At 35.5% G+C, this 10,769-nt stretch overlaps 2 protein-coding genes across 6 annotated transcripts in view; one reads left to right on the forward strand and one right to left on the reverse strand.

The window, feature by feature from the left end:
• The window catches only part of LOC106872795 (uncharacterized), a 15,709-nt gene extending 8,737 nt beyond the window's left edge, over window positions 1-6,972 (reverse strand). Inside the window, exons 1-4 of the mRNA XM_014919905.2 lie at window positions 6,954-6,972; window positions 6,545-6,717; window positions 1,869-2,057; window positions 908-1,075 (exon numbers count right to left, since the gene is read on the reverse strand). Of these exons, the coding sequence (XP_014775391.1) occupies window positions 908-1,075; window positions 1,869-2,057; window positions 6,545-6,661 (474 nt within the window). The 5' untranslated portion in view covers window positions 6,662-6,717; window positions 6,954-6,972. The remainder of the gene's footprint in view (window positions 1-907; window positions 1,076-1,868; window positions 2,058-6,544; window positions 6,718-6,953) is intronic.
• Window positions 6,973-7,092: 120 nt separating this feature from the next.
• LOC106872804 (synaptonemal complex protein 3) overlaps window positions 7,093-10,769 on the forward strand; it is a 17,294-nt gene continuing 13,617 nt past the window's right edge. Inside the window, exon 1 of one of the 5 annotated variants that reach the window (XM_052969794.1) lies at window positions 7,093-7,389. Coding sequence is in view for 2 of the 5 variants with exons in the window: in XM_014919918.2 (XP_014775404.1) it covers window positions 8,864-8,995 (132 nt within the window). In the remaining 3 variants the exon portion in view is untranslated. Of the gene's footprint in view, window positions 7,390-8,377; window positions 8,502-8,673; window positions 8,996-9,587; window positions 9,734-10,769 lie in introns of those variants that run through there. The other 4 variants (XM_014919922.2, XM_014919918.2, XM_014919919.2 and 1 more) reach the window with 4 other exon arrangements.

The raw sequence follows: 10,769 nt of genomic DNA on the forward strand, positions 1-10,769 counted from the left end.
TATCTGTATAATCTATATTATGGTTAGAAGTTTATAAACTTACACATCAACAATATTTTTATTTCTTTTCGGTGTATCAGGTTTGAAAGCATGATGTGTCATTTGGTAAGTTGTTGCATTTGGATTTTGAAGATTAAAAACTTCTTTATCTTGAGGAGTGAACTCATAAAGACTTTTTTGCTGCAGACCAGCAGGACGGCCAAAATTCATCGCATAATTATTTATGATATGTATGGAGTATTTGTATGAAAGAAACAGTTGTGATAGAAATATTTGCAGTTGAGTAGGTAGAGGTAAGTCAAATAAGCTGAGTCTGAATGATAGGTGGGAAGAGGTAGTTTTTAGTTGTTACTCTTATTTACTAAAAGTTTATTGTTATTTCTAAATTCTAACCAGCTTGGATGAGTTTGTCTGTTTAGTTTTATAAAGGGATTTGTGAAATAACAAAGATATCATAAGATATCTTTAGAGACATCAGAAGATGGCAATGTGCTCTATGACTTTACAGGATGTAAAAAAACTTATATGTATTTTAGTTTATTAAATGTTTCTTTTATTTCTGTATTGTTTTACCTTCGTTTTATTTAATTCCTACTTAATATATCCCTATATTTCAATAAAATGAAGTATTAATTATTCCAGGTATAAAACAACTGCTCATGTACCAATGTCATGATAAAATGCATTAGATATACTTTGTAAAGTAGTTGTTTTAGGAAAGGCATCTTGCCATAGGAATAATGCCAATATATATGATGTATGTGCAATACATGGCCCCTTCACTCCAATAATGGGACTGCAACTCTGAATAACAACTAACTCTGACCGTAATGACCTGCCCTGTTCATGAAGAGTGGATGTAAAATGATAATGGTGATGATATAAAGAATGACTCTGAAGGCGTTACCCTAGAAGGACCATATGTTAAATGGTCATGAAGTAGAAAAGGTCGTTTTTTGAAGATATCATCAAATGCATAACTGTATCTTATTCCATCTGGGTTGCTGAATTCTTCTTTAGTCTCACTCATTTCATATTTCATTGTTAAAGGTCTTCTCCATCCTCCATCACCAAGCTTTAAAGGAATATTCAAATAAATATGACATTTAATTGAACACAACATACAGTATTAGATGACATATTAGATGCACTTTTTTTCACAAAATGTCTCTAAAGACCCACCTTATCTTATATCCCATACTGCACTAAAAACATTGTTTCCTGAATATATGCTGCTGTAATTCGGGGTGGGTAGATGCCTAATATCCTTGTGCATCTTTTAACATTGAAGAATTATATCATCATTTTTCGAAATGCAATTCATGGTGTCTGATTATATTGTGAGTTTTCTCTTGTAAATCAATTTTTGTGAATCCATGGATAGATCAAGAATTCATGTTGTTTATGAATATGAGTTGTGGAACTAATACATCCCAGACAACTGGAAACATCAATGAGCTGTTTGGTGAAGATGTGGCGAATGAGCGCACTGTACGTTGATGGTTTGAGAAGTTCTGGTCTGGTGACTTTACTCTTGAAAATCAGCCCCGTGGTAGGCCTGAGACCAAAGTGCATAATGGTGAGCTGGAAACTGTAGTGGAGGTGGATACATCTCAAACAATGGATGAGTTAGCAGCAAGGTTTGATGTTTCAATGTGTGTGTGTGTGTGTGGAGGGGGACAATAAAGAAAATAAATATCTGTAATATATGCTAATGTCAATTCCATTAACTCTACCCACTCAATTTACTTAATAACCTTTTACTTAAAGAATCAATCATTCAATTTTAGATACAATTGTTATTTATTAAAAAAAAAAAATACAATAAACGGAGTTGAAATGTTGACAGGAATAAAATCAATACAAACCTTTTCTGATAGGTCTTTTATGAAATTAGTGTTGTTTAAAGATGGTGATCTCAGATAGGCTGGATGAAGATAATCTTGGGAGATAAATTTTTCATTATGAACAATTCCTGTTGTTGTAGGATGTGTGTTGCTTCTGATTATCATGTCTGGCAACATTAAGCCCGGAGGAAGAGGATTAGTTATGTTTGCCTTAAGAGAGATATACGATAGATTATTAATTTATGCATGGTTCTTGACATAATTAAAATCAACAGATAGTTTCTTTTAATATATTTTAAATATGAAGTCATGACAATATGTACATACAAAAATGGCAAAGAGGATAAAGTAATAGACAAGTGTATGATTTATAAATAGTTCAAACCACATCCACATTTTGTCATTATATGTAGCAAGTATGTGATCCAACTCCATATACCTTCACATTGTTGTTAAAAAGAGTTCATTTGTGTTGCAGAAATATACTATCCTAACAGATTAATCTAATTTTCTTTGTGTTATGAAATACAGAGCTAAGATCTAAGTTTATCTTGATTATCATCATATACAGTGACATAATATAGAGTGACATGCATGCATGCATGCATTTATACATACCTACATACATACAGGTGTTAACACTGAAGATATCACCTATGTCATTAGCAGTTGTCCGAAAATGTCATCACAGTATTATTTACTGATGAGACATGATGCAGCTAGGAAACAGTATAATGAGATCCGTTGAAAGGATAACCCCGAAGACAAAGAAATAAGAACTCACAAGATGGTAGAAGCCATAGCCACTCATAATGAAAAGGAATACTGGGGAAATGTACCAGTGAAGACCTCAATAAAATGTAAGCACAACAGACCTGATATAATGGTTTGGGATAGAGAAGAGAAAATGTGTACAGTTGTGGAAATCAGCTGCCCAGTGGATGTTAATATAAAGCTGAATGAAGATCAATGAAAAAGAGAACACCTGTGTTGAACTATTGAGAAATTTGCAGCTACTCTATCCAGATTACAAGTTCAGGTTTATACCTGTAATTATTGGGGCCCTGGGATATGTAACTAACTGCCTAAATGCCAATTAGGCTTCTCAAAACCAGAAAGGAGAAAGCTAATTAAAAGACTACAGATCCAATCCATCACTGGAACTGTAAAAATCTGTAAAAAACTTTCCAGAAGTTTGTCATTTAAATGTATATGAGCATGTCTAGATATGCAACTATATCCATGGGAGTGCATACATGGGGCAGGACATACAAATCTGCACTTATACATACATACAACAAAAATACCCTGTTGTTGACATTGAAATTCCAATGAAGGAGCCTTGAAATCTAGGTTAGAAATTGGCTCTTTTTCTATTGGCAAGAAACCTTGAAATAAAACTAAACAATGACATAGATACATATAAACAAAAACAAAAAAAAAACAAACAATGCAGAAAGCATACATGATGTTTTAAGCTTTATAAAACATGATTGTTTCTTCAAATAACAGCTAGTATTACATAATAGTTGAAGCATTATATTATATAATCTTTTTAATTCATCTCATCAGTGTTGGTAAAAATACAATGAATGTTGTTAAATGCTGACACTGATAAAGTGAATTAACAAGATTATATAATATAATGTTTCAACCATTATGTAATCCTAGTTGTTATTTATTGAAACAATCATGTTTTTTAAAGCTTAAAATACCATGTGTTCTCTGTGGTTCATTAACAGTTATTAATGTGGCTCATATTTTGCACAGTAGCCTATCCTGTGGTTTGATGCCTCATATCATACCACCCTGTTATTGGTACATATATACATTCTATGCATATATACATATAGATATGGGGGGGGGGTGCTGAAAAGTTCCTGGCTTTGGGTAAAAGAAAATACAGAATTTCTTTATGATTTTATTCAACAGATTCCCTTCACTATGAAGGCGTATGGCTCAATGGTTAAAGCATTAGGCTCACAATCATGAGATAGTGAGTTCAATTTCTAGACTGGGTTGTGTGTTGTGTTCTTGAGCAAGACACTTTATTTCATGTTGCCTCAGTTTACTCAGCTGTACGAATGAGTTGCGACATTACCAGTACCAAGCTGTATTGGCCCCTTTGCCTTTCCCTTGAATAACATTGGTGACATGGCTGGTATGCATGGGTGACTGCTGATCTTCCATAAACAACCTCACCCACTCATACCTCAGAGGGGAACTTTTCTAGGTGCAATCCCATGGCCATTCATGACCGAAGGAGTTTTTACTCTTTACCCTATTCCCCACTCAGATTCACATACTTATGGCAGCAGCCCTTCAGTTTTCCAAAGCACTCGAAGAGAACTCGAAAGGTTGGGCCTCCAACCTGACCATTTGGGATACCCTTAAAGCCAGAACCCCTTCAGCACTCCCTGTATATGTGAGTATGTGTGTGCACGTTAGTATCAATCTAAAAGAATGAGTGTTCAACAATGGCATTGGTGGATAAATAATGGTGATGATGACTACAATGATGATGATGATAATGTCAGTAGAGATAACAGATGATGGAGATGATGGTCGAGATAATGGTGAAGAAAGTGGATGTTGATGTTGAAGATGTTGATCAGAATGATGGTGATGATAGAATTAATGATGGTTAATGGCTGCAATGGATCTCGTTATACTTGAAAGGAAAAAATTTGTATATGATTGTGATATGATAAATAGATATATGTAACAATTTTTACAAATATTTTTAAAGCATCTCAAAGAAAAACTTCGTAATTTATTTTTAATGAAAGCAATTAAATAGAGGTGATACAAGGAGAGAGAAGGGGAAGGAGAGAGAGAGTTGTAAGGAAAGAAATGGAAATAGAGTGTGCGAGTAAAGATGAAAAGTAGTAAAGGAAATAACAAGGAAGAGAGAGAACAGACAAAGAGAAAGCAATAAGATGTTAAAAAACATTGACTACTTTGCAATGTAAGATGTACAAAAAACATTATCTTGCAGTGAATTAAAATTAGTTTTCTGATTGAATCATGTAGTTGAAATCTTCATTAATTTAAGTCCTTGAAAACCACACATTGATAAAAATAAAATTGGAATTCTTAAGAATTTTCTAGATAGTGTCGACTTTAATAATTGCTTTCTTTCAGGAAAAGTTACAAATTCATAACCAATTAATAAGCAGCTTTCTTTATTATACTATTGATGTATAATATATGTATATCCCCTTTCCTCAAGTGTGTGTGTGTGTATTCATATACATACATAGATGTGTGTGTGTGTGTGTGTGTGTGTGTATATATATATATATATATATATAAACTAAACTCTCTTTCACTCCCTTTTCTTGTAGATGTGCTGAAAACCCCAAACCACCACCATAAGACAGTGTGACCCATTCTCCACCTGGGGGGGGGGTCTGTCAATCATGTTCTACATAACCTTACCCACAAGACCCAAATGCTATACTAGTGTAAAGTCGTTTCTTTTTCTTCAAAGAAAGAACTTTGCACTCCTCAAACTCTTTTGTTCTTGCAGTTCTTTGCCCAATGTGAAGATAAAGTCAAGACTACTGTGCTTGTGCGAGAATGCATGAGACTAGCAGAACAGGCAATGGAGTCTCCAGGTCTTGCAGTACCTTGTAACTTTGTATATGTCCAGGCCATAAAACATCATACCAAATGTTTACTTGAGATCATGTCCAGTATGACAGTTATGTTGTCACCTGCACCGGTTGCTTTGATTAGTTGGCAACCACCAACTTTGAAACTAGAGAGGAAGGTTATTTATTTCTTTTATGTCACATGTGAATGAAATGCAAACATGCTACTAACCAGACTCAATAGGGCAACTGGTAACATGTAACCCAATGCAATCTGTTGCACAGTTGGGTCATCAGTGACTAAATTGGTAACATTAACCCTTTTGATACCTACCTGGCTCTGGCTCTGTAGTACAAATGTCTTGTCATAAGTTTTGAATTAAAATTTTCCACCAAACCTTAGTCACAATTTATGTTCATAACACTAGCTGAATGATAACTAAGTTATTTTACTAAATTCTTTGTTATATTTAAAGTAATTGAAAGAAATACAGCGCATCTCCAAATAAATACAGTAACGAAAGGGTTAATGAGGAAATTGATTTTTGGACACCCTGTAGGATGGAAAAAAAAAAGACCTGTCAATAGGTTCATGAACTGAAAGGAATCAATGGTCATCCAAATATGTTTTCATATTCACGTTAAACATGTGTGTATATATGGTTGGCAACATGTATGTATATATGGTTAGCAACATCTTTGCATGTAATCGCCCCTCCCCCTCTCTCTCACACACACATATGTAATGAGTGGGTGGGTGGTTGTGTTTGTGGATGTGAGAATGAGTTTGTATGTGTATACGTGTCTTAGATTAAAATCCAAGTGGAAGTGTTGCCAAAATCAAGTTGAGACAGTTTCGCATTGAGAGGCGTGTCGAAAGAAGCAGTGGTTCCAGGTACAACAGTGAAAGAGCTCAAATTTTATTTTGGCCTAGTAAGGGGTGAAATAAAGTATTTTTGCTCTCGGGCGTTGAGAAATCTTGCTACACCCCTATTTGCTTTTTATCGCCCTGGAGTCAATAACACAATATAAATAGTAATATGAATGTATCTGGTACCGCATTAAAATAAACCGAAATCTTTCGTGTATAGGTATACTCACTTCAAAGTCAGAATCTGGAAAATATGTGCCTGGATGGTATCGTGTTGCAATTCCTGTAGATGTAAGATGTAAGTAAGTTCTGCGAGCGGATTGTACTGGTTGAAACATCGTAGCCATGATGTAAAGAGAAGCTTTCTTTATTGCCGAAATGCAAAACAATGAATTAGGAAGTGCTGAAATAAAGCAAGTAAACAGAGTGAAATTGACAAGTCTGTTTATATAAGGGAGATTACTCTTATTGCATAGTTACCACTTAGGAACCGGCCGTTCGTTTTTTAGGGCAGTTTCTCATACAAATAAATAGATAATTGAATAAGAGAAGGATTTGGCAAAAATCATGTTTTAACCTTTTTCTTACTGTATTGAATTTATAAATGAGCCAGCGGCTTCAGCCGTGTATTCAACATACCTGAAGAATAACATTTGAAGTAACGTTACCGAAATTTGAACTCTCATATTATTACGTAATTATTACAGTCGCTTAAATATCACAAGATATGACCTGTCCACCACTTTGCCACTTTAACAACGACAACAAACGGCGACAATAATCATTCCTTATTTTAGTAATACTTTTTATCTATACAATGATAAATAAAAGACTAGAGACATTTTTTAAAGTATAAATTAAGCTGCATGAAAAACCTAACCAAGAAGCAAACCGAAGCAAAGGCTACTTTCTTCTGCCAGAGTCCAACATTTGCCATGGCACCAGCAGACAAAATTGGAAAAGCTGAAAGAACTTTTTATCTACAAGGTTTGAAATTTTGGGCAAGTGGGCAGTCGATTACATCAATCCCATTGCTCATCTGGTATTTGTTTTATCGACCACGAAGGGATGAAAGGTAAAGTCGACCTCGGCAGTGTACATATTCTATATACCAGAGATTCTCAAACTTTTGGGGCCACCGCTCCCCGTCATGGCTATATAATACCTTCAGCGCCCCACCCCTATTTTTATGTATAAATAAATATTTTATAAAGTAGTTGTATGCTGTCAACTTAATGTGACAGTCCCATGAAGGGAATAATACTACCGCTATTTAGCCCTAGGAAGCAGCACCGCTTCCTGTCGGCCTTGACACATTTCCTGTGTCCTTATGTTTACAAGGGGGGGACAAGCACCTCTACTTAGCTAAGCCTGCATCCAGAGACATGTTTCTGAGTCTTTGCTCGTCATCAGTCTGGAGTAGCAATGACCTGTTAGTTGGAGATGCTTGCCAAGCTCTCGTAAACATATAATAATTCTAGTGAAACACATTCACTGATTTCAAAAATAGAAATAATACATTTCCAAATCTCTCAGAGAGATTTATGCAGTAGTAAGGACACAGGAAATGTGTCAAAACCGACAGGAAGCGGTGCTGCTTCTCAGGGCTAAATAGCAGTAGTATTATTCCCTTCATGGGACTGTCACATTAAGTTGACAGCATACAACTACTTTATCGCATCACTACTGCATAAATCCCTCTGAGAGATTTAGAAATGTATTATTTCTATTTTTGAAATCAGTAAATATTTTATATTTTACTAATTTATATATTCTATGAATCATATTTAATATAATATTATATAATTTGTGTACAATACTATAATAATATTAAAAATCCATAGCATCCCCCAACCCACTGCCTTCCTCCCAACGCCTACTTTTAAGAAGAAAGGTACTGGAGTCGATGTAATCGACCCCCTCCCCCCACACACCAATTGCTGGCCTTGTGCCAGAATGTGAAACTGATATTTATTATATTTTTAGTAATGAGTGAAGTGGGAAACTCAAACACTACCCTTGGCGGCACAAACTCAAGTTACACCGATGTTTTTACTGCGATAGAATGATGTGGAGAAATGAGAAGCTGTGAGTAGACTTCATGTCCTAGTCACAACTCACTGCAGCCTATTTCAGGCATGGGCATCTTTTTTGGAGAAGCGGGCCGCCCTACTAAAAAATTTAGAGGTAATTTTCCGTTAGACGTGCTCTTCAGAAAATCCCGCGGGCCGCAATTTGCCCATAGTTGGCCTGTTGTGTGTATGTGAGAAAAAGAGAGGAGAAGGAAAAGGGGAAAAGAGATGGGTTAGAGGAAGACAGGGAGAGAGTGTATGTATGAGAGAGAGTGTGTGTGTATGAGAGAGAGAGAGAGAGCATGTGTGTGTGTATGAAAGAGAGAGAGAGAGAGACTGTGTATGAGAGAAAGAGAGAGAGAGAGAGAGACTGTGTATGAGAGAAAGAGAGAGAGAGAGAGAGAGAGAGAGAAATTAATGGCTCAACACTGAGAGGGTGACTGGCAAAGCTGACCTCGGCTTCATTTTGAACTCAGAATGAATATACATTTGTCAAAAAGTGCTTTTTATTGTCGACAAAAGGCAAATAAAAATATAAGTCCAATGTCTCTCACCAAAGTGAAAATATCCCATAAACAGATACTCGTTTCCAGTTACCCAAGCAACCAAGTAAGAAAATTCGCGTCCATCCTTGTTTTATGGTTTTTTTTTTCTTCTTGCCAACATCATAATGTCGAAAATGAATATAATTCTATATTACTGAGATGAGGAAATTATATGATATACACTGTTTAGATTAGTCGGACTGTTTATATAATGAATTCTCGTATTAAATGTAACATTTTTACAGCTAAAACATCCCAGAGGCTTGTCTACCACAACTATGTCCCGCTTCCGATTTTATTGCCTCACAACTTTAAAAAAAAAAGTATGGATATCTTTTAATGAAATTTACTACAAATTCCTTTCAGATGGCACAGATTAAGATTATATCGGAATTTAAAGTAAAAAAATTATACTGGTGAGCGTACACGCTTACACACACGCACACACACACACACACACACACACGCACACACCACACACGAACGCACGCACGCACGCACGCACGCACGCACGCACGCTCGCACACGCACACGCACACATACACATACGCACACGCACGCACACACGAACGCGCGCAAGCACATGCATGTCAGTATGTATGTTTGTGCGACCACCAATTTTTCTTTCTCTTTTTATTATATTAAATTCCGGTGTAAATTGTTATCTACATCTGAAAATTGTTTGAAGAAAATTCCATTAAAACATATCCATTTTTCTGAAAGTTATGAGGAAACAAAGTCGGTGTGTATGGAGGCAAGGTACGTTTGCATCGGTATACTCAACACAGATATACTGTCTAAAGTGAGTTGGGAATTTGATCTTTCAACGGTTGATTTCAATCGAAAGATTGTGTGTTGTATGTGTGTGTGTATGTGTGTGTGTGTGTGTGTGCGTGCGTGCGTATGTGTGTGTATGTGCATGTAATGTGACTGTATGAATGTATGTTCTCTTCTAGTTTTAATTTGGAGTTTTCCTGTAAGGAAGGAATTGGTTTCTAATAAAAATACAAAGCTCCATCGTCGGAATGTAGATTAAAAACAATGTATGTATGTACGTACGTATGTATGTATGTATGAATGTATGTATGTGCGTACGTATGTATGTATGTATGTATGTATGTATATATGAATGTATGTATGTATGTATGTATGTATGTATATACACAAGACATGAAAGATTTACGAATATACACAACCATATGTCTATACGTTTATATGTTATAATCTACACAGAGATCTCAAAAAGATGTAGAGATAAATGCTTTTGGAAAATAAATCTCAAACTTTAATTTGTCCATGAATCTGCAATTAATCCCAATCCTTGTTATCTCTTTCCCATGCATAGCTTCATATGTTCTCAGAAGCCATTCACCCGCTCACTTTATCTTTACCATCTTGTACTGCAGAACACGAAGCCTTATTTAATGCTTCGTCTTCTATGAACGTCTGATTTTAAGGCTGATTATTTCAATCTTAGGATGTCTGATGATTCATTTCTTGCAGAAATATAGAAAGACTGTACCCTGTGTCACTCTAAAACAGGAACGGGCAACCATTTTCGAGATCTGACTTATCATCAGGCGGGCCGCACTATTTAAAAAAAATTCGAGATAATTTTTTGTTTGGTGTGTCACCCAGAAAGTCACTTGGGCCGCAATTTGCTCATTAACTGCTCTAAAATATAGCGGACATTGCTTTCATAAACCAAACAAATGAAGAACAAATGACAATTTTTGCCCACTCCCAGACTTTATTTTCCCACAACTTTCTGAAAAATTTATCATTTAAATGAAATTTTCTACCAATTCGTTTCAGATGGTGTAAATTATGATAATGTC

Source organism: Octopus bimaculoides, chromosome 7, assembly GCF_001194135.2.
Source record: "Octopus bimaculoides isolate UCB-OBI-ISO-001 chromosome 7, ASM119413v2, whole genome shotgun sequence".
Classification (NCBI taxonomy): domain Eukaryota; kingdom Metazoa; phylum Mollusca; class Cephalopoda; order Octopoda; family Octopodidae; genus Octopus; species Octopus bimaculoides.